The sequence below is a fragment of the Hermetia illucens genome, chromosome 3 (assembly GCF_905115235.1).
Source record: "Hermetia illucens chromosome 3, iHerIll2.2.curated.20191125, whole genome shotgun sequence".
Classification (NCBI taxonomy): domain Eukaryota; kingdom Metazoa; phylum Arthropoda; class Insecta; order Diptera; family Stratiomyidae; genus Hermetia; species Hermetia illucens.
This window is the reverse complement of record NC_051851.1, coordinates 16,553,797-16,577,565: the sequence shown is the minus strand read 5'-3', so window position 1 is coordinate 16,577,565 and position 23,769 is coordinate 16,553,797. Positions and strand designations below refer to the sequence as shown.

At 46.3% G+C, this 23,769-nt stretch overlaps 3 protein-coding genes across 3 annotated transcripts; 2 read left to right on the top strand and 1 right to left on the bottom strand.

Moving 5' to 3' along the window:
* Window positions 1-1,324: 1,324 nt before the first annotated feature.
* Window positions 1,325-3,261, top strand: LOC119653126 (probable cytochrome P450 9f2). The gene is made up of 4 exons (XM_038057653.1): window positions 1,325-1,610; window positions 1,692-2,184; window positions 2,238-2,904; window positions 2,971-3,261. The coding sequence occupies exons 1-4, from the start codon at window positions 1,387-1,389 to the stop codon at window positions 3,141-3,143; spliced, it is 1,557 nt and encodes a 518-aa protein (XP_037913581.1). The 5' UTR covers window positions 1,325-1,386; the 3' UTR covers window positions 3,144-3,261.
* Window positions 3,262-16,327: 13,066 nt separating this feature from the next.
* Window positions 16,328-16,940, bottom strand: LOC119652574 (ER membrane protein complex subunit 6). Its single transcript, XM_038056788.1, has 2 exons — window positions 16,725-16,940; window positions 16,328-16,650 (listed from the first exon to the last, which is right to left on the bottom strand). The coding sequence occupies exons 1-2, from the start codon at window positions 16,861-16,863 to the stop codon at window positions 16,442-16,444; spliced, it is 348 nt and encodes a 115-aa protein (XP_037912716.1). The 5' UTR covers window positions 16,864-16,940; the 3' UTR covers window positions 16,328-16,441.
* A 44-nt stretch (window positions 16,941-16,984) lies between these two features.
* Window positions 16,985-18,416, top strand: LOC119652573 (WD repeat-containing protein 91). Its single transcript, XM_038056787.1, has 3 exons — window positions 16,985-17,337; window positions 17,394-17,534; window positions 17,616-18,416. Exons 1-3 carry the CDS (start codon window positions 17,094-17,096, stop codon window positions 18,212-18,214), a joined length of 984 nt encoding a protein of 327 aa, XP_037912715.1. The 5' UTR covers window positions 16,985-17,093; the 3' UTR covers window positions 18,215-18,416.
* Window positions 18,417-23,769: the final 5,353 nt, after the last annotated feature.

Below are 23,769 nucleotides of genomic sequence, written 5' to 3'. Positions count from 1 at the left end.
GTAATACTGCTGAACCTGTAAAAACTTTTTAGCACAAAACACCATTTAAACATGCCACATTTACAGGAATACCGACAACAAATATCTTCTTGGAAGAAAGTTAGAAGAACACAAAGAACAGAAGCTAGAATTTGTCTCTACCATTTGTCATTTAAATGACATATGGATACATGAAAAAACAGCTGTTAAGATTGTGGTTGTTGCACAGTGGCGTTTTTATCTGTGGCTGTTTTGTGTCGCGTAGAATTGTAGGGGGCCAAAATACCAGCAGGGGCCAAATTTAGACCTTCTCCTCTACTCATTTGATTCCCACGAGTATGGGGGTTAAGAGGTCCGCCGTGCCATAGCCCCCCGTAGCACGGTAAGATCTAACTTACTCACTGAGGCGACCAGGTATCAGTGAGGCTCCGTTCGAATACAGTCAGTTACCCCCGACTGCAAACTATCCAATGGGCACGGTTCGTATGACACCCTGGATTGGGGGAGGTGTTTTTCGACTCCCCAAGATGCGTAGCGTTTTGTTAATAGTAGGGTCACCTCCTACAGGGTGTGGCTATCACCACTCACTAACGGTCTTGGTAGACAAGAAGCTTGGCCCCTGAAAAGGCACACACCGTCCCAGAGGAGAGACAACTCATCCTTAGAGAGAGATAGATTGGTCTCAGGGAGCTATGTTCCGCATCAGTCTATCCTGCAGTGCACTGCTTGACCCTTGCCATACACTAGAACCCACTATTGTAAGATGGACAACGAGTGAGTCGCCCCAGAAACACTAGGTGCAGAACACTGGTGGAAGAACGCAAGCTTCTCGGGAAGTCCTGAAGGGAGCTGGAGAACATTCCAGCAACGGTAGTACGTAGGGATAACTACGATATACTTTATTCATCGCAACCTTATATATGAAAACAAGCAAAACTCATGATCACTAATTTAGGGCGGGAAGGTAGCTCCAAGGTGGCATATAGGTTGATGGTCCCAAAATTCGAGCAGCTATATCAAAAATTGGAAAACCAATTGAAATAATCTAAACAACGATATCTCCGTTATTATGCAGAATTAAAGGCTGAGCGAAATTTTTAATCTGCGGCTCATACATAGTGCCAAAGCGAAAAAAGTGGAGAAGCAAGTGTCAATCTCTCGCTATATTTCTGAATGATATTGTTATCTAGAACTTCTCTCTTATTCATTGATAGTACAACACACTTGATAATGGCATTCCTCAATTGGCTTTCATTAAATTGGTGATCGTAACACGAATATATCCAGTCTTTAAAACCAAAACAAACCTTATCAAACAGAAAGATAAGTGACCAATCTGATAAGCTTCATTCGGCGTCCAGTTTTCAATCCTAAGATGCTTCATCGAGAAGCTAGATCTAACGCAAAATGTATTTATTTAAGTGGCTCGTTCTTGACTGTTTGGTAGTCCTTTTAGTTGCTTGTTACGGTCTGTATAGGTGGGCAGTCGCGAAACATGATCACTTTCTCAAACGAGGGGTTGATCATGATAAGCCATTGCCGTTCTTTGGAACTTTTAAGAATTTGTACTTGCGCACTGAAAGCCATTTCGGTGTTGTGATGAAACAGTATGAAAAGTATAAACATAAAAGGTGATTGTGATTAATTATCAGATATTAGATAGCGATTGTTCTAATGGATGTGGTATGTTTTACTCGATTTAATTTTTTTAGTTATTTCGGGATATATGAACATCGAAAGCCTGTACTAGTAGTAACCGACCCATCACTTATACGACAGATCACTGTCATAAACTTTGATCACTTCATGAACCATGGCGACATATTCAGCAGCACTACTATCATGAAACTAGGCTTCTGCATGCCCAAAGATAATAAATGGAAAAATCTAAGAGCTACGCTGCTACCGTGCTTTCAGTCAGAAAATTTACGTTTCATGTTTTATCTGATCGAGGAGTGCTCCCTGTTAGCTATTCACAATCTGAAAAAGGAGTCTGGATTCAGTTCAATCATTGAAATCAATATCTTCAAATATTTTGGGCGATTTTTCATAGATGCATTAGCAACCACCACATTTGGGATGCGACCAAATTCTGTTTCATTCAAAGAGAATACGTTTTTCAATAAAATCCGTAAAGCAATAGATATGAACCCTACGATTTATATTGTTCACTTTCTGTATGGAAATTTCCCAGAAATAATGAAGGTGAGTAAGAAAGATGCCTTTTTTTGAGAATATAATGGAATTTCTACTTTTAGTTCCTCAAAGTATCTTTACTCAGCAATGACTTCATCTCGTATTTCAAATCGCTTGTCAAAGAAATCATAGATTATCGTCGCAAAAATAATATTAGGCATTTTGATATTGTTCATATACTGATGGAGAGAGAGGATACAGATGAAACGATAGGAGGCGAAGCGTTAAAGCAAAGTGATCCTTTGACTGATGATGAAATAGTAGTACAATGCCTAACAATCTTAATGGATGGTCTCGTCAAATCTACTTATGTAGCGAGTTGCGCTGTGTACGAAATTGCAAATAATCCTGGAGTTCAAGCCAAACTACTGAAGGAAATCGATACAGTTAATGGGAAAGTTAGCAACAAGTCAATATCTTACGATACCCTTAAGGAAATGGACTATCTAGATATGATCATCTATGAAACACTTCGAAAGTGGTCAATAGAACACATTATCGACAGGGTATGTACGAAACCATACACCCTCTACGACATAACCACCGGGCACTCTGTAAACCTTGAACCAGGCGAAACAATTTGCATACCGATTGCAGCCTTCCATCGGGACCCAAACTACTTCCCTGGTCCCGAGAAATTCAACCCTGAACGTTTCAGTGAAGAAAAACGGGGTTTCATTCGTCCGTATACCTTCTTGCCTTTTGGAGTTGGACCCAGGAATTGCATTGGTAAATTTGATCAATTGTGCATTTTATGGGGAGCTAAGGTGATAATAACAATTTGTTCATTTTTAGGATCGAAACTTGCTCTAATGCAAATTAAAGCAGCAATGGTTAGCCTTTTTTCAGAGTTCTATGTGGAATCCTTATCACCGAAAACTGCCAAGCTCATGGCTAATAGCACGGCCTTTTTCTTGCGGCCCCAAAATAATCCTATTATCCATTTACACTCCAGGAGAACTGTGTAGAATTGAAGGGGATTTTGAGTTTTCAGAGAATCGGATGATGATATTGAAGCAAGATACGTTAACCCTTAAATTAAGGATGCTTACTATCTTTAAGCAAATATGATTATAAATAAAAATTACCAGAACATTTTCTCGTCATATTTTCACTGCGATGGTAAATCTTCTATTCTTTGCTCAAATTTAGGAAAGCTTTCGTTGCGTGTCCGGATAGCTCAGTGGTTAGAGCACAAGGCTGTCGTGCGGAAGGTCGCGGTTCAAATCTCACTGGTGACAGTGGAATTTGCATCGTGATTTGACGTCGGATACCAGTCGACTCAGCTGTGAATGAGTACCTGAGTCAAATCAGGGTAATAATCTCGGGCGAGCGCAATGCTGACCACATTGCCTCCTACAGTATACTGTAGTGTACCGTTACGGTCTTGAATGAAGTGCTCTAACACACTTCAAGGCCTAGATCCAATATGGATTGTTGCGCCAACGATTATTTCCGAGTTATCACAATCTCGGCAGATGCCGGATTTTACCTAATACTAGCACTAAGTGCCAAGCATTTAGGCTCGGACGATCCTGCCTACTTAAAAACTAAAAGGGGCACTGGTGGTGGTGGCCGGTGGTAGGTCAGTGGGAGAATCCGTCCAGTACTCCCCGCAACATCGAGCACGTATACAGAATGGTGTACTTCTGCATGGTTTGAACCAGACTGTGCGAAAGTCCCAGGACATCAAGGGAAGCCGTCAGGGATTTAGGTACAATACCTGTAGCTGACAATATTATGGGAACTACGACCACCCGCTCGAGACGCCAAATTTCTTTGATTTCACGAGTCAATGGCTCATAGTTCACCTTCTTCTCCACGTATTTCCGTTCAATGTTGCTATTATGGGGGATAGCAACATCAATAATATACGCGGAGCGACCTGTCTTGTCAACTAACAGTACGTCAGGCTTGTTGTGTGCGGTATGGCGATCAGTCAGAACTTGCCGGTCCCAATACATGCTGTAAGCAGAACTATCAAGTACTGCTTGCGGCTCGTATCGGTAAACCGGACATGTCCCCGTGATCAGCCCATGCTTGTATGCAAGGTTTTGATGGATAACCTTACATACAGCATTATGCCTGGTGATGTATTGCACCGGTGCCATAACAGTACAGCCAGAAATGAGATGGTCCAACGTCTCTAACGCCGAACCACACATTCTGCACTGGTCGTTCTCCACCCGTTCTTTCATGATGAGCTTTTTATAAGCTCGGGTGGCGACCACGCCATCCTGAATGGCACACATGAACCCCTCCGTCTCAGCAAAGAGCTCCCCAGCACACAGCCATCTGTTCGACAGATGCAAATCGACAAATGGCTGCCAAAGACAATTCACGTGTTTACCGTGCATTGCCTTCGACTTCCATTCCTCGATCCGCTCTTGGTCCGACTTCACCCCACTCAGAGGATTGAAAGATCGATCCTTCAAGTTAAGTGGAGTCAGTCCACAGTCTGCCTTACAGACAGCCGCATGCAAGGGACTCGCCTGCTCTTTGCTGTAAAAATAAGCGCGCAGCGAGTCGACTTGGCGATGATGTTGTGCCGCCACGTCAACCACGCCCCTACCTCCGATGTCACGAGGCAGGTTCATCCGCTCCACGGCAGACTTTGAGTGATGCATTCGGAATTTGGACATAGTTGTCCGTATCCGCCGCTGGACGTTTTCCAGGTCGGTCTTCGTCCACGGCAATATTCCGAATGCATAAGCCAGTGAAGGGATAGCGAATACATTCAACGCGCTTATTTTATTCTTCCCCGAGAGAGCTTCTTTCAGATCACCAACTCGAGCATGGGTTCCTTGCAGAATTCCTAGGTACTTGTAGAAGTCTGTCTCGGTCATAGCTTCGATGTGGAGGTCACCAATGCTATGTCCGGCATGTGGCTCGTGATGACCTTTGCGGATGGCTTGGATTCGACATTTGTCTAATCCAAACTCCATCCGAATATCACGGCTGAACATGTCTATTATTCGCAACAGACTTCTAAGATGGTCGTCAGTACCAGCATACAACTTGATGTCATCTAAGTACATCAAGTGTGTCAGTTCGCACTTAGCACGTAGGCCATACTTTATTGCAAAACCATGCCCTCTAGCATCATTCAGTAGCCATGAAAGGGGGTTCAGTGCCATACAAAACCAAAGGGGACTCAATGAATCCCCCTGGAAGATGCCCCGCCGTATACGGATGGGCTCTGAGGTATTAGCACCCTCAGATGTACGGACTGATAAGGTGGTATGCCACCCTTCCATGACTGTCGCCAAAAACTTTATTAGTTTCGGATCAATGCGATACAGATGTAGGATGTCGATTAGCCAGGTGTGCGGAACGCTATCAAAAGCCTTGGCATAATCGATATAGCAACTGAAGAGGTTTCTCTGGCCTCTAGTTGCTTGTCCTACAGCTACCGAGTCGATAATGAGTTGCTCTTTGCAACCCCTTGACCCAACTCGGCAGCCCTTCTGCTCCTCGGACAGAATGTTGTTGGTCTCGAGGTGCGCATTGATCCTTCCACTAATAATGGACGTGATGAATTTGTAGAGGGTTGGTAAGCAAGTGATCGGTCTTGTGTCTGCGGGGTCCTGCACCGTGTCCTTCTTAGGGATAAGGTAGGTAATCCCCGCAGTGAGGAAAGGTGGAAATTCCTCCGGCCGACTCATGACCTCATTTATACTGCGTGCCAACCGACTGTGTACGCTGGTAAATTTCTTATACCAGAAATTCTGCACCCGATCCAGACCTGGGCCCCTCCAGTTCTTCGAGCTGTTTATGGCTCGTCGAACTTCCTCTTCGGTAACATCCGCGAAATTCATGCCAGGTGTATTGGCATGGCGGGTGCCTTCGGCGGTGATCCACTCAGCATGCTCAGCATGCTGGGCAGGTAACCCCCAAAGTCCACCCCAATACTCTTTCGCTTCCGTCACCGAGAACTGTATTGTCTGGGCGCTCTGTTGGGATTCGTTGAGAGATCTGAAAAAGCTCCGCTGGTTCCTCGCGTATGTTGCATTCTGGACACGTCTGGAGTAACTTTCGCCATACCGTCGCAACCGACTGCATATGACAGAAAGTTTCTGTTTTAGTGTGTCCAGAATTTCAACTACGGGTGTCTCACAGGGGATGGCATAGTTCCGGTAAACCCTCTGCACTTTATTTCTCACCCGTCAGCTGGCATTGCCAGTGCTGATCTGAATCAGTCTAGCAATGTCCTGCCTTAGTGAGTCCCGCCGACGTTCCAGACGAATTTTCCATGGTGGATCTCTTTTGTCACTCAAACCAATAACGCGAAAGCGAATCTTCTGACCGTGCAATCTGATAGCCGCAACTGCACCACAATACACAAGTGATTGTAGTTGCAGCAGCGACATATCAGCACACAGTCGAGACGCAATCTCATCATTGATTTGAGATAGAATTCCCGGAGTTGCCGGAGATGCATAGAGCCTGGGAATACCTGGTCTATGCAAAGGATCCATATCCGAGAATTCTATACACGCTCTTTGGAATTCGTCCCGAACTTCAGCGGAAACCTCAGCTGGACGGTGGAGAAGAGTGCTTCGGCGAGTACTGAACCTGTTGCCTGCAGTGCGGCGTGGTGTTGTTGATGCCGCCGCCTCTGCCCCCATCGACTCTCGGTCACCAGTTTCCCCGATGACTTCAAGTCGAACACGTTCCCTGATGGTGGCCGGGATTGTGTCACTGCGAGTGATGAAGCGGTACTGGTCTGCGACTCACTGCACAGTCACATGCGCGAATTGCGGGAAACGCTCGACGAATCTCTGGTGCAACAAGGGGCGGTAAGATGTTGTACCCGCCCCCGCCGTTATTTCGTAGTAGGAGCGGATGATGAAGAGGTTCATTTCTTCAGTCCATTTCATCCGCTTCCTACGCGAACCTGCTGAAGTGGTCGCCACAGATTGTGGCGAAACAGCTGCAGCAGGCGGAGCTGTGCTCCTGGTCGTCGTGGCGCCTAGACGTCGAACCGCCCCACGACTAGCGGTTTCGACGCCGTGCTGTCCATTACGAGAGCCCGACCCAGTCACCAAGTCAGACGACTCCCGCCGGTTATCCGTACCGGACCTTAAATTTCTTCTTCTTCTCATTTTTTGGTGGTGCATTTTATCCCTAGCTGCCAGGTGTTTAGATAGCTTCCTTAGTGAGTAATCTGCAAGACTGCAAAGTTCCTGCACTTTCCTCACCTACCCCCTGAGACGCTGCGGTGGCGTACAGCCATTCAGACTGAAGCTATCCATCCCTCCTCCTTTCATAACCGGGCTTGGGACCGGCTTCGGCGGAGTTTTATTATTATTATTATTATTTCGTTGCGAATAACCAGTAGGTTAGTAAGTCCAGTAAGGAACAAAAACTTCAACGCAGTGAAATTCTACGTTGCTGAATGCAAAATATTGGCAACCTAACTGGAAAGATTCGCAAGAGCTCTTGGGAAAAAGTGCATTGATATCTGCGCTCTGCAAGAAACCTGATGGTCTGGTGACAAAAGCTGCGGCTTAGAACACGAACGCGATAAAAATGGCTACGAACTTCTCCATTTTAGTAGCCTGTTACGCCGTTTGTCCGTATGGCGCCCTGCTCTACTTTGTCGTGCCACATGGCTGAGGAATTGATTTTTTTGAAAGAAGGAAGAAGGAGAAGAAGAGAGCAAAAAGGTTTTCAAGTGTGGTGTATGCCGGCAGTTTTTTTTTACGTGGAAACTTGTAAAAGAAAGGGGAAGTGATTTTTCGCCCTGGAAAATGATTTAACCGTCGCAAAAAAAAATATTTAAATGTGTACGGAGGATCGCCGTTGTATTGGACATTCTCGGTTTTCCTATTGAATCCAAAAGCAACCGTCGTCATTTTCATACGTGTTTCACGATTATTTGTGATAAGTTGTGCTGCACTATCACTTTGAGAAGTGTCCAGTAATTTTCTATCTTAAGCTTATTTGAAAAACCGGTAATTTCAGCCCCAATGAGATCTAAATCCGGTCGTATCTAGCGCAGACGTCGATGTGTGCCCCAGTAGCGTCTTGACCTTGACCGCTTGTGGTGAAAAGTAAAGCGGCGGCAACCGCACAACATGAAAAGCCTGCAATGTCCGCGGTGGCAACATAGTCCACTGCGACTCTAACCATTGTCGAGAGGGAAAGCACCTTGTCGACGACAATATTAACCACATGAAGGATCATCTTGAGTCGGAAATTTTACACTAAATATAAGAGAAACAATTTAGCTCGTAATGGAGGGTTCCCCCCATTATGTTTAAAGGGGCAGCGGGCGAACGATTAGGTTGCCGCAGGGCGACAATATCATGACCTCCATGAAGAAGAAAGGAAGACGGTGCCGCTCGTCGGGTATATGTCCGGATCGGCGCGTTAGGTTTTTGTGAGTTAAGCCTCAGTGGTATTACTCCGCCTTGAGACTTCATGTCCCTACTAAAGCGGTTTACCCCGGATTGGTTTTGTCTTGTTAACTCCTGGGTCAAGGTACGTGACTAAATCTCTGCATCCTGACAGGGAGATAATATGTAAGAGCCAAGAACCACGGCCCACATCTCGCCGAACTGATAGCATTCGGGTTAGCCCCAGCACATGCCCTACATTATCCATACATTATCTCGCGCAATCGGTGTTCACGACTGGAAAACCTATCGGGGGAGTTTGATTGGTTGACAACCTTGGCGACTGCGTTGGTGCCAAGGTGATACAACGCCGGACCTCCATCATAACAGAGTTGGGGCCCAACGTAGGGCCACAGTTGTTGCATCCGTAACAACTGTAGTGAACTAATAGATGAATTACGATGGTCAAACTACCATCCTGAGTGACCAAAGACGACCTAGAGGGAAGACCTACCCCAAAAACCTAAAATGTTGGCGAAATTGACGGTGAAGGTGCCCCAAATACTGAAGCTTCATCTGAGTGCTCAGTCGACACATGCTTCCACGCCTCTGTGTTAGCCAGGCGAAGGGAGCGGGGGCCTTTGAGCGCTACGATTCCTCACGTATCATTATACAAAATTCAGATTTTGAAAATAATCGCACAAACATTGGAATTCGCGTAAGTCTAACGAGTTAAACCAAAACGCGAGCTGAAACCTGGAAAATGAAAATAAAAAAACAACGGCTTGACCGCGCGCGTGGAACCGTAAATCTCCGGACCCGAGTGCCGCGATCGAAGAGAGAAGATCCACGACTGATCACAGTTTCGATCCCTGTTTCTTCTCCCTCAGAAGTTTATTAAGGCGCGGCCTATGAGGTTCCCTCCCTTCCTTGACATCCTCCAGCCATAATTCTGGAGGATGTCCCTAATTGTGAGACGAGGAGGAGAGGAAAGGAAACCACAAATCAAAGAAGGTTAACTATGATTCATTAAACGAAATATATTCAAATGTAACGCGAAATGAAGTAGTCGTAACTAAAATTAACCATGACGAAAAACTAAAACCATTTCTAAAAAAAAGAATTAAAATAAAAAATGCTAAAGTAACTAAAAAATAATAAAATAATTGAACGTCTAGAACTTAGGCGGGACTCACTAAGGCAGGATATTGCTAAGCTGACTCAACTCAGCAGACGAGTGAAGAATAAAGTGCAGAGGGTTTAACGGAACTAGTGAAACACCCGTAGTTGAAATTCTGGACGCACTAAAGCCGAAACTTTCTGTCATATGCAGTCGGTTACGACGGTATGGCGAAAGTCATTCCAGATGTGTCCAGAATGCAACATATGCGAGGAACCAGCGGATCTTTTTCTGCTCGAAGAACTGGAGGGGCCAAGATCTGGATCGGGTGCAGAATTTCTGGTACAAGAAATTTACCAGCGTACACAGTCGGTTGGCCCACAACATCAATCAGGTCATGAGTCGGCCGGAGGAATTTCCTCCCTTCCTCACTGCATAGATTACCTACCTTATCCCTAAGAAGGACACGATGCAGGACCCCGCAGATTATTTGCGAGGGGTCAATGTGCAGAAGAACTGCTGAGTCTGGTCAAGGGTTCCCGTTCACAAGAGGGGTCGACTCGTCGTAATCGGTTTTGCAATCTTATTTTATCAAATATCTGATCTGGATATAATCGCGAGGTTTTTAAATCGCCATCCAGGGTATCAAGCCACCGTTATTTTGGCCAGCCTTTTGGTCGCTTACCATCCACTTCGATGTTCAGACCAATCTTGACAAGTGAATTCTCGTTAGCGCGAATTACGTGACCATATCATCGAAGACACTGCTCTCGCAGTTTTTCCATGATCGGTGCAACTCCATGTAAATTGCGGATATCTTCATTTCGGATATGATCAAAACGTGTCACGCCACTAATCCAACGCAGCATCTTCGTCTCCCATACCGCAAGACGCCGTTCATTGTCTTCTATAGCCGGCCAAAACTCAGAACCATAAAGAGTGGCAGGACGGACGACATTGCGGTAAATGTTAGATTTGAGACATTCGTTGATATGTCGATCACAAAGAACACCAGTTGTGGAACGCCACTTCATCCAGGTTGCGTTAATGCGTGAAGCAATTTCATCACGCAGTTATCCATTACCTGATTGCATTAACCCGAGATATTTAAATCGCTTAGTTCAGGTCACTGCCACTGACAGTGATTGTGCCTGTTTCATGGGGATCGGTCGTCAAAAACTCAGTTTTATTCAGACAATTTTGCATGAGGCGATCATTCCCTTTTTGGACAAGTTACTTGAGATCATTTTTTCTATTAGATGCTAGGAAAACATCATCTGCATAGAGCAGTATATGGGGCGCTGGACGTTGGATGTCCCGTGTGACAGTGTCCATAACAAGAACAAAGAGGAGTGGTGAGAGGGCGCTTCCTTGATGAACACACAACAGAGACACAAAGCGGTTTTGATGCACCCGCCATACTTCGAATTTTACTCTTAGGATCATGATAGAGCAATTGAATCCAGCGCACGAGTTCTTCTGACACTAAGTATTGTCGTAGAAAGTACCAGATGAGTTCTTATGGCACACGGTCAAACGCTTTCTCTAAATCCAGAAATGCAATGTAAAGAGAGCGACGTTTCTCACGGTGTTTCTCCATGAGTAACCGCGCAACATGTATTGCGTCAGTAATTCTGCAGTTTTTGACAAATCCGGCTTAATTCACGGTTATTTTAACGATTTCGCGAATACGGTTGTCAAGAATGCGTTCAAAAATCTTCATGGTATGGGAAAGTAACTGGATCGGATGGTAATTTGAACATTCTGCTGGACTACCTTTCTTTTTCGATATTGGAACAGTGATACTTTCTTGCCAGTCAGATTGTGTTCTTCCGTCCTGATTAACCCGATTAAAGAATTAACTGAGCCACAGTGTTGGGTCCCAACTCTTCAATTTCCAGGGCTCAGATGCGATGTCGTCAGGTCTTGTGGCTTTCCCCGATTTCATTCGTTTTATTGGCTCCTCGACTTCAGTTATGCTGACAGTTAAATCCTTGAGGGTTTTACGTGAGCACCTGTCTGGAAGAATTAATCCCACGGTCTTCTTAGGACACGGATTGATTTTGTGACCACAATCAGAGCCCCGCTGTGACAAGCAACAACGGTACCAGTCTATAACAAGTGGCTTAGCATTCATACTGGTGGATGCAAGACCTACATGAATATCTACCGAACTAAGGAGTACGGCACCCGTGTTGAACCGCAACACCACACCGAGGCCCGAAGGTCTCTTCTCGCTTGAGCATCACCATAACCCCCATGAAACTCCCACTAGGGGGCCAACCGCAAACAACCGAGCTGTACTCACATACAACGGGAGTTCAGTCGTAGTATGAGAGTCCAGGGGCTATCCCGGTTCCCATTGTACCTGGTAAGGTTTCGCGACCAAATTGCCACTTCAGATGAGTCCCCGCGCAGACTCGGGTCTGATCGCCCTGATTAGACAGCATTCGCCTACCGCATCACAGCCGGCAAGCCAAAGTGAATACAGCGTCTGCCGGTGCCACCACTATGGAGACTTTCCTCGACCACTTGGTTTCGGTATGGCCGACAGGGATGCCGCCCGTCTTCCTCACCGCCACCTCTGAGCACCAGTTGCACTGACAGGTGGAACTGGTCCAAATGTCGGCAATGGTTCTGGAAGTGGAAGATGAGCAAATCCTTCAATTGAAATCTACTCGAAATATTCTCGCCATCCATCCGTTGCGGCTCGATGGTTTGTAAGCAAAATACCGTTCTTGTCATTAACGCAACTGTGATGTGCCACCTTATGTGGTTGTTGCCAGTCCACTTGCCAATCCCTTACTCTTCTTTCTTTGTAAATTAGTTTATGGTTAGTCGGAGCAGCTAAATGCCAAAACTCCAGACTAACCAGCTATGGGAGCAGCAATTGCCTGAACTCCACAATGATCTAGTCAAGCAGTGTAAATTTTGGGAGCAGCAAATTGCCTGGACTCCACAGAATAAAACACGTTAGGCTTGTGTTCGATAGTTCCAACGAACTATGTATTTTTAATTCATATTTCCTATTTTATACAATTTTTGCCTATACTTAGTAGGCCGGTACATATGAATTTACAGTATTTTAGAGAAAATATTACATAGTAGGCAATGATAATGTGGATAAGTTTACAGTATTTTACACAACGGAAGGTCATGGGTGTCCGTAAAATCGTTTATAAGCTCGCCACCCTCTGCCTTTTCACCCACATGACCATTAAGATCGTTGGCAATGATAATATAATCGTGAGCAGGCACGTGACAAATCTTTTCATCGAAAAGTTACCAGAAAGCATGTTTCTCGGCATCAGGCCGACCTGTCTGTGGTGCGCGGTGAAAAAATGAGTAGTGCGATCAGCTGATATAATGGTGAGCTTCATCAGCCGATCATCAAATCGTTCGATTTCTTTAATGGCATCACGAAAACCCTCTGAGATGGCAATGCCAACACCATATTGAGTGTGTGGGTTACCAAAATAAAGAAGTTTATAGCCATTTTTACCGCGTTCGCGTTCAATGTCGCCACTTTTGGCACCAGACCATCGGGTTTCTTGCAACATTTAACGTGCAGACGCGTATTTGTTTTGTTCGTTTTGTTCGGACTAACTTGCTTACGTCCTGACGCCGTCCATGCGTCAAGAGCCCTTGTCCATTTCTCGACAAGACCGGGGCCCGTCCTGCCGAGACTTGCGACTCAATCCGATCACCATGTTTGTAACGAAATTGTATGCATTTTCTTGGTCGATCTGTCGCGGAACCTGTCACCAAGAGAGATCAGGTAGGATTTAGCATAGTGGAATAACTCCAACTATACTTTATTTATCTCTTTCCTGATCTCAGCATTTGATTTTTGTTTTACTGAGGATAGTACAGAGTACATTGCTTCAAACCCACCCCCTTTACCTGTTCGTACGATGTTGGTCAGTTGAAAGCCAACCGAGCTTATAACAAACTCTGTGTTCGTACAATGTACCACCAATGATGAGACGGTGGAAGGTACCCCCCCCCCCCCCTACATTCATCGTCGTACCAGCCGTTCCGACTGCGGCTGGGGCCAAGTATTTATGTTAAAGTTCTTCAGGTGATTGTGAAGATCATTTGTTGATGCTTCATCTCCAGGATCTCTGTTGACTGCGGTTATTTCGGCATCGATTTCCCTCTTATAGGTGTTGCGGAGGGCTGTGTTGTGGATGGCTTCAGTGTTAACTATCACCTGATTGTCAGAGGGGATTCTGGATGGTATTGTTATTCGAGCTCGGAACACCATGTCAACGAAGATGTGATCCGAGTGTATATTGGCCCCCCTATATGTTCTGACATTCATCAAGGCTGAGTGGTGACGATGTTCGATCAGCACGTGGTCAATTTCGTTGAAAGTGGTCCCTTCTGGAGAGGCTCACGTATGTTTGTGGACCGCTTTCCGCGCAAACCAGATACTTCTAACAACCATTTCGTGTGACCCTGCTAATTGAATAATCCGCAGTCCGTTATCATTTGTATTTTAGTGTAAGCTATGGGAGCCAACGTATCGCCTGAATACGGGCTCCTCCACTCAGTCCTGCGAAGCCTCGATTTCTGTTTCGTATACTTGGATGATGTTTTGGTCGCTTCTTCCACTGAGGCTGAGCACTTAGCCCATCTCGAGTGCATTTTTCAACGTCTCCTTGAGGCCGGTTTAGTCCTAAACGTTGAGAAATGCAAGTTCCTTCAAAAACAGGCGAGATTCCTCGACCACTACATTTCCCCTGAAGGAATACAGCCCGACCCAGACAAGGTGCAAGCGATTACAAATTTCCCGCGTCCGAAGACAGTGAAGGAGTTGAGGAGGTCCTTGGGCATGCTAAACTTCTACCGTCGTTTCCTGCCCAAGGCCGCCCAACACCAGACCGTTTTGAACGCGTACTTGTCTGGCCCCGAAACTAAGGACACACGAGAGATCGTGTGGTCTGAAGAGGCTATCCGCGCGTTTGACAAATCCCGTCAACAACTGGCCGACGCTACACTCTTGGCATTCCCTCTACAAGATGCACCCCTAGCCGTTTTTGTTAATGTCTCTGACATCGCAGTAGGTGCTGCTCTTCACCAAAAGGTGGATCAAGTCAGGCAGCCGTTGAGCTTCTTCTCTAAGCAGTTGAACCCCGCTCAACGGAACTACAGTACCTACGATCGCGAACTGCTCGCCTAGTACTTGAGCATCAAATACTTCCGTTTCTCCCTAGAAGGCAGACTGTTCACAGTGTTCACGAACCATAAGCCTCTCACGTATGCTTTGAAACAAAAGCCCCACAAAGCGTCCCCTCGTCAGCTTCGACACCTGAGCTTTATAAGCCAGTTTACGTCAGACATCCAGCACGTGTCCGGCAAGAACAACATAGTTGCTGAGGCTTTGTCTCGTGTCTCCGAGGTTAACATCCCCGCCTCACTCGATTTCTCGGCTATTGCCAAGGCACAGGAGGATGACGAAGCACTTCAGAGCCTCAAATCCAACCCCAAATACAAATTTCGGGAGTTGCCCATCTTCGGCTCAAACCTCTCTCTCTGCTGCGAAGACTCGGAAAAGGGACCTCGGCCATACATTCCGGCCACCTTTCGCAAGGAAGTGTTCCACGCAGTTCACGACTTAGCGCATCCCGGCATCAGGACAACAAATCGGCTAGTCACCGAGAAATACTTCTGGCCCTCCATGAACAAGGATATCAATTCCTGGGCCAGAGAGTGCATCGCATGCCAGAAGTGTAAAGTTTCCAGGCATGTAAGGAAAGAAGTGGGCTCATTCCCCCGGACTACCAAGCGGTTCCATACGATACACCTCGACATAGTAAGGCCTTTGCGAGACTCGCACGGTTACAAGTATTGCCTCACAATCATCGACAGGTTCACGCGGTGGCCTAAGGCAGACATTACGGCGCAATATTGCGCCGAAGCCCTCTGTCGAGAGTGGATACCTCGCTTTGGCGTCCCTGCAGTGGTCATCATCGAGCAGGGAATGCAATTTGAGTCCACCCTTTTCTCGGAGTTAGGCAAACTCCTGGGTTTTAAACGCCAGCGGACTACTGCAGACCACGCACAATCCAATGGGATGCTAGAACATTGGCACCGGACGCTGAAAGCCGCCATTATGGCACGCGACGACCCGTCCTCGACTCAAGTCTTGCCTCTCGTCCTACTCGGCCTACGTACAACCCGCCGAGAGGAATTTGCTGCCAGTTCCGCGGAGCTGGTATACGGGAAGAACCCAAGCCTCCCAAGCGATCCGGTCTTCGACAAGAGATCGGGTCTCACAGAGTCGGGGTTGGCGCGTCTGCTGAGGGACAATCTCCAACGCATCAAAGCCACATCACCCACCCGACACTCGTCCGCCTGTGCGCCAAGGAGCTGGACACGTGCACGCACGTCCTGGTCAGTACGGATGCCGTCCGGAAGCCGCTGCAGCCTCCATATGAAGGCACGTACCGCGTTCTCGAGCGGGGTGAACATTTCTTCCAGCTCGAGATCGAGGGACGCAAAAGGCGGTCTCTCTGTCCAGGCTGAAACCCGTATGCGCCCCGAAGCAACGTCGCGTTCGCTTCGCGGACTGATGGAGAACGCAGTCCCGGGTTCAGTCGCTGTAACCCCCTAGGTTTCATCTGGGGGCGGAGTGATGTGGCGCAGCGGATTACTATAAAAGAACACATTTTTTTTACCAAACAAAATCATTTTCACATTTTATTTTTCCCCAATGTTTTCTCGAATAAATTACACATAACGCGTACAAATATTTCCACAAAACAAGATCTAATACTATTTATTCCCTTATCGCCTATCCCTAATAAACGTGAACCATCCCATAAAGGAATGTCCAGAATAAAACGTACGTGCATAGCCCCCCTAGGAATCCATTTGTGAGTAGACTTTGCCGACTAATGAAATACTTCTGCCAATTCGATCCCGACTTCATCAGGAGCATACACCACAGCCCTAGTACCGCAACTATGTAGAAGAGGAAGCCCAAGGCCCCAGTAAGTCCTAGAATTCCTGTTTCAATGAAAATATTGAGTGAACACGAGAAGGTTAGTGGGAAACAATCTTGGAAGCGACTGGGCTCTAACCTGCTGTGCACCCCGACAGCGCCGCCATCGATGTTCTGCAATATTCCACAGCAGCTGCATTGTTTCGTATCGCCGCCTCGCTGTAAGCCACGACTTCTCCTGTTTTTAATTCACGAGTTTTCACACGATTCGTCGCCATCCTTATTGGTAAGTTGGTGGAGGCTTATCATTCACTAATTGACAATTGCCTGACGTGTATGACAGCAGATGAGAGTGCGCTACAACATTCGACGGGCGTTTGCGACCAGCTGAGCAGTCTCGAATGACAGCCAAGCAAGAAAGTCTTTGACAGTTTGAAAGTTGGTTCCTAGCAACTCTGGATTCTGTTTCCGTGTAAAATTCTAAAAGGATTTTCCTTGATTCTCGCAAATGGCACACGTCCAATATGTTGACGGTTTGGTCCGTGAGTACATGTTATTTCGCGGCTTCACCAATGCCCTCAAAGTCTTCGACAACGAACTGAAAAACGACAGAGACAAAGGATTTCGTGCGGATAAGATTATCGATCAGATCACATCCTCGATTGCGACGCAGGATTTGCAGGCTCTCCGGGATATTTGGACCAATTTAGATGGCCACCTGTTTAATAAGTTGGAACATTCTTTGACTTCTGGTAAATAAGACGAGCTGACAAAGGGGCGGACTGAACAGTTTTCTATTTACTTGCAGCCGTGCGGAAACTCGAGCATGGAGTTCTCAAACTTTATCTGGTGACTGCACACTCCGCTGGGAAAACAGATAAAATCACAGAATTTTTTATGAAACTATCTGCCGAGCTGCAGTCGCAACCTGAGTGGAAGGAGTGGTTCTGTAAGTATTTATCTGTTTTTAATATTAAAGCAATTTTGTGGGAATCTAAATTATTGATTACACATTCTCTTCCTTTTTCAGATTTCCCATTCTGCAAAAACCCCGAAGAGCACCCCAGCTTCGTTATATACTTCACGAAACATTGGCAGGACACCCTTTTGCTGTCCCTGCACAACTTCCTGGCAACGATTTTCCAATGCATTCCTCAGCCAACGTTATCGCGGATCGACACTGAAATAAACTTAATCAAAAAGCTTCAAGACGAAAATACAGCCTTACGCAATCGCATTCAAAATATGGCCGCTACCCCGAATCCACCAACAGCATCTACTTCAGGAGCTACCCTCGCCCCGAGTGGAAGCTCAAGCAACGTTGCGGCTGCCGTAGGTGCAAGCGAACCTCATCGCCGCAGTCGAGCGGGAAAAGTTCATTCCGGCAACTATCAAAGCTTGAATGATATCATTCCTTTCGATATTCCGCCACCATCTCATATTGTCGACGACTTTTACATTATCGCTGCCGAAACGGCGAATATCAGCCAAATGACCGATTCTCAGTCGCGAGGGCTTCGGTCGTTGATTAGGAATATTAGCTCAGGCAGCAGCCCGGTGATGGGCCGGAAGGAATCGGCGGATCGGAGCAAACGAAGATCAGGAAGCGTTGGTAGAAACTGGGTTTGAAAAGATTATGTTTTTTTTAAATTGGAACCCAACTACCTGATGGGCAGCTCGGTTAGACTGAAGCGCCCACTTCTCCACATGAATCTCAAATAAATCCCCTCTTGCATTTTAATTAGAGCTTACTCTACCCATCACCCATTGGCCGTTATATTTACCAAGCAATTAATCACTCCCATCTTTTACATTTTAATAAACGAATATTGCCAGATAATTTTGTAGATTAGTTTTATTAATAGAAATCATAGTAAGCGAACTCTCCACGCAATTCGCTTAGGTTAGTTTCAACAGCGTAGAAGGCGCCGGAGATTGTCCACTTTTCAGAAATGAAAGAGCTGGAAAAGGCCACTCTCTCTATGAAAAATAGACGGTGCCCCGGTAAATAAACTATAGACCGAATGAATTCAGGCATCCACGTACAGTCAGCCCGCCATCCACGTCAGTTACGTCTGAATAGTCCGCATTTGACCGTCTGCCGTGACGTAAATGGGATGCAATTTTCTATCAGTTGTGACTGTTCTGGCGGCCGTTGATCGAATGAAAATTCCCCCAACCAGCCCGATAAATGCTCAACACGAAAATATCTAAAATTCTCGTCTCTTGGGCATCTTCAGTTTCAAATAAGAAGCTGGTGGCCGGGCTAGCAATATTCTTCCCGGATTACTCGTGGGACCAAGACATGGAATCAATTATCAAACAAAAACCGTCGAAAGAAGAAGAGGTGGTGATGCCAGGCGCATCATCCGAGGACAAGCTGCTGAGGTCCATCCAGGAAACAGCAGCCGTCGAGAGTAATACAATCGGTGCCAGCCGTAGCACTGCTGTACTGAAACCAACCACAGAAATCTCCCGGATCGAGGTGGTAGACGGACTAGTGGTTTCCAGCCTGGTATCCACTGCCGTCAAGCTGAGTGCAGCGAGTACTAAACATAGTACTCCTAACCCGAGACCCTCGAAGTCGGGGGACCCCTCAAAAGCAAAGACCACAAGAACGTCGGTCACCGGAAACCGACTAAGAAGTATAGGTCCACTGGTATCCAGCACAAGAGCCAGTATCGGTAGGCCATGCATATTCTCAGCTAGATTACTAAGAATAAGGAGATCGGTACTGTCGACGAGCGAGATAAAAACGCCTAGCAGACGAGCAGAAGGTGAAGCCCACCGCTCTTAAACGCAATCTATCTCAAGGCGAGGTCATGGACACAAGCGAAGAAGAGTGGGTAAGAGCACGGGCGCTAAGCAACCTCTGGAGAAAAGTAAACAGCAACAGCCAGCCAACGAGCCACGTATTTGGAAACCCTTCAGCGTCATGGCCAGAGCGACTTATCTTATGACAAAAAAATAACCGGACTTTGTAATTTTGAAAGGCATCACTTTACGAAACGGCAACACTGATTCCAACATTCTGTCAAAGTTTGACGTCAATCGGATCATCAGTTTTTGTTTTGCGTCTGTTTTAGTAAGTCGAAAACGAAACGATTCGAAAAATTCATGTGCGACGATTTTTACTACAGAAGAAAAATAGGAACAACGCGCGTGCCTCAAATTTTGTCTTAAAAATAAAGTATCATGTTCCGAATCGCTTAAAATATTGCAAGTGGCCTTCGGTATACAGAAAACACAGACATAGGAATGGTATAAAAGATTCAAAAACGACCGAAAGCCTGAATGATGATGAACGGCTTGGGCGCTCCACAATATCAGTTACCGAAGAAAATATCGATTCCGCGAAGCAAATTTTGTTGGAAAATGGTTCTATATCAATCCGAGAGCTTGCTGTGTTATTGAGCATCTCATATGGATCGGCTGAACACATTGTGGTGGATGTTTTGGGTATGAAATGTATCGCTTCTCGTCTCGTACCAAAAACACTGAATTTTGTTCAAAAAGAGCGTCGAGTTGGTGTGGCTAAAGAGATAATTCCCAATGCAGTTAGCGACTAATGTCATTAACCATGCACCGTATTCTCCAGTTATGGCTCCGTGTGACTTTTCCCTGTTCCCCAGACTCGAGTTGCCATTAAGAGGAACGAGATTTGCGACGATTGAGGCCATAAGAGAAAATCCGCTGCGAGAGCTGAAAGCCATACCTAAACAGGCTTACGAAAAGTGTATGGAAAATTAGATTTTGCGTTTAGTCTCAGAAGGGGATAATAAAGAAATTCATTAAAATTTTAAATTTTGCGTTTTTTTAAATTCTGGTTATTTTTTGCACATAAAGTATGTGTGACGCTGGCGGATAGCAATTCCGCTAGTGGCGAACTAACACCGGAGGTGAGGACCAGTGTTGAGACCAGGCTGTCAGAGATGGTCATTGAACATCTCCTGGACGCCAAAGATGAACACACGAGATCCATCCTCTGCTTTGATTCGTCTCAGGTGGTCCGTTGGTTCCACGTTATAGCTTGCGAGGGCAAATTCTCCAGCAACTTTCTCGGTTCGTGCGTCACTAAGATCAGCGACGCCTGGAATGGCGTAAAGCTCTAAGTCATACCCTACGACTAGATTCCCATTGCCGAAAATCCGCACGGATAACGACAAACTCGTCCAAGCAGATCATCCTGAGGGTAACACAAGCCAGCCTGCAGCACTCGAAGTTCACCTCGGCTAATCTGCTTCCTCTAAGAGAAAGACATTGATATCGCACTAATATAGGAGCCTTGGGTGGCTCCAAAGCAAATAATAATAATAATCGTTGGCGCAACAATCCATATTAGATCAGGGTCTTGAAGTGTGTTAGAGCACTTCATTCAATACCGTAACGGTACACTATAGTACACTGTAGGAGGCAATGTGGTGAGCCTTGCCCTCGCCCGAGATTTTTCCCCTAATTCGACTCAGGTACTCGTTCACAGCTGAGTCGACTAGTATCCGACATCCAGTCACGATAACAACGCGACCTTTTGCTACAACAGCCCAGCGCTCTAACCACTTGAGCCATTAAGACACTCATCTCATCTGCATTGTATATTATAGTGATCTCCACCCTCCCTGCTGGTACCACAGCAAACATGGCACCATGGTTGTACGCTGCAGGAAACCCTGCAGTTTTCCTGTTCAAAACTCTCCCTGTTCTTCGCCTGTTGCACGCTGCGACCATCGCCGGCGAGAAATGGCTCTACGTCTCCGACCACAGCACGAAGATACGTTTCTTAGTAGATTCAAGCTCTGCCCTCTCCATCGTCCCGAACCAGTATGCAGCTAAACCCCTTTAGAAGCATGACGTCAACGGGAAACTCATTTAAACCTTCGGCACCCAGCAGCTCATCCTCGATCTCGAGCTACGCCGGCCCTTCCACTGGCCGTTCACCATCGCGGATGTGCAGGCGGCCATTTTGGGCGATGATGCTCTCTGTCATCGCGGGCTTCTCATCGACCTGCGCCAGGGACGTCTCCTGGACAAATTTCGACGTCCTGCTTGAGAGCGGCGTCATCCAACCATCGTCAAGCCCATGGGCTAGCCCCCTTCACCTAGAATTCAAGGGCGCTGACAACTGTAGGATCACAGGCAACTTAAGACGCATACTCGACCAGATCTTTATCCGCTGTCCATCATCAAAGACCTCCTGGAGGATGTCGGTGGTTCGGTTTTCACGGTTATCGATCAGATCCCTATGGGCCTGAACGACATCTGCAAAACCGCGATAACTACGCCATGCAAACTATGAAGCGTACCATGAATCACCCCCTCAAAAAGCTCCCTTTCGTTCGAGCCTATCAAGACGACATCTTAGTGCTCCGTCACTCATTGGGTGATTTGGATCTCTGGCCGTATTATTCAGGGATATATTGGGCTTGAGCTCAAAAGCTTCGCCAATCACCCAACATTCTGCGAGAACTCTTGTTTTGAGCTTGATTTCCATGCAGATTGTCTGTAGTCATTGTGAGTATAGTTGCACCTACATGCCAATGACTAGACTGGTAAAGGCGCCACTTACGTATGTTAGGTGCAGGCCCTCATTGATCAGTTCGATGTCTAGCTTCGATTTGTTAAAGTCGCCACTGCCGCCTGGAAGTGGTTGAAGTTGATTTGTATCAACCCCATTTGCGATTTGGGATGAGAGCTCTCCTATATTGCGGGCACCGAAACCGACAGATAACCCACCCTATTCTGGCTCTCTCTGCTGCCAACACTTTGAGTGCTGCCTGCACTGATAGACTGATGATGGGGGTTTTGCCGCTGAGTATTGTAGTCCGAAAAGGTCGAACCGCTTTTCCAAGACCTCGCAAACCTCCTCTTTCGTGGTGATCTACAACCTTGTAGATTATAGTGATCGGTTTTCTGTCCTAAGGACTTTCCAATTTAACTCAAAAATTGGTGCGTGGTTAAATTCTTGGATTTTCTGAGCTCCAGCATAAGGTCTTCTTTTTGCGATGATCTAACGCGGCTAATATTATTTCCCAAATATGCTAATTCGGGGTTTACCTTCACTCTCCAGAGAATTTCATCGTATAACCCTTCACCACCTTTCGAAGTGATGATAGCCTCCGGTCTTATCTTCCTCCGATCTCTCCGTTTCCAAAGGCAGACCTTTTCCAAGGGTTCCACATCCTACTTGTGAGATAGACTCCCTATTTCTGTCCTCCTAGCCTGAGAGTGGAGACCATTTTTCTTTTCGGAGTTTGCTGTCCTATTGATTCATTTAAGCGTTCACCCAGCCTCTTCTCCAGTTTTTCCTCTGTCGTATTTCGCATGGTCGCCACTTATGTCTCCTGCTCACTTTTTTATCCGACGCATTCATTCCTTTTTCATCCTGGGCTTTACCATACGTCAACCAGATGCCTCTTATTATAACCCTTGAGTCATGGTGAATATTACGGCGTTCCTTGATGAATTCGAAGAGCTCCATAATTTTGTTACCAAGTACGTTAAAGGCAGCTTCTGATTGGTTGCTGCATCTTACATCGGTCAGGTACGTGCCTTCCCGCTACACACTCCCCACTTAGGATAACGGTTCGCGAGATGTGTGCCTATGTGGGTAGGGATTTGTGATTAATCAAGCTTCTTCTGAGCGGGTCCGTTTCCACCAATTCTTGTTAAGTCTGTTGGCTTGTAATATTAGATACCAAGGTTACTGAGTAGGTAATGAGGCACTGCGTTCGTTGAATATCAATGGCCGGGAGGCCGCTTGCTTACTCTCTGCAGTTTTATTTCCGAGTATCTTTCCTTTCCTTTTCGTGCATTCCACCGGATTAAAAACCATAAGTCGCCAGGAGCCGATGGAATTACAGCCGAATTGGAATTGGAATATAGAGGCGACCAATTACACCAAGGGGTTCATCAGTTGATGCTCAAGGTATGGAACAGCGAATCAATACCTGACGGCTGGCAACGGGACATTATCTGTCCCATACGCCTTCAGTGATGCGGTTGCTCGCTTTACTTCTCGAGTTTACAGACCGCTTGATTTTGGTAAGTTTGATTTCTCTGAATAGACGGTCCATGCCCAGGGCAAAGACAATTCATTCAATGCTGTCTCATCTCACCCTTAGACCGCTCCAACGGCCTATGTCAAACGCAATATCATTCTTTTAATGAATGCTCTTCCTCTTCAGAGC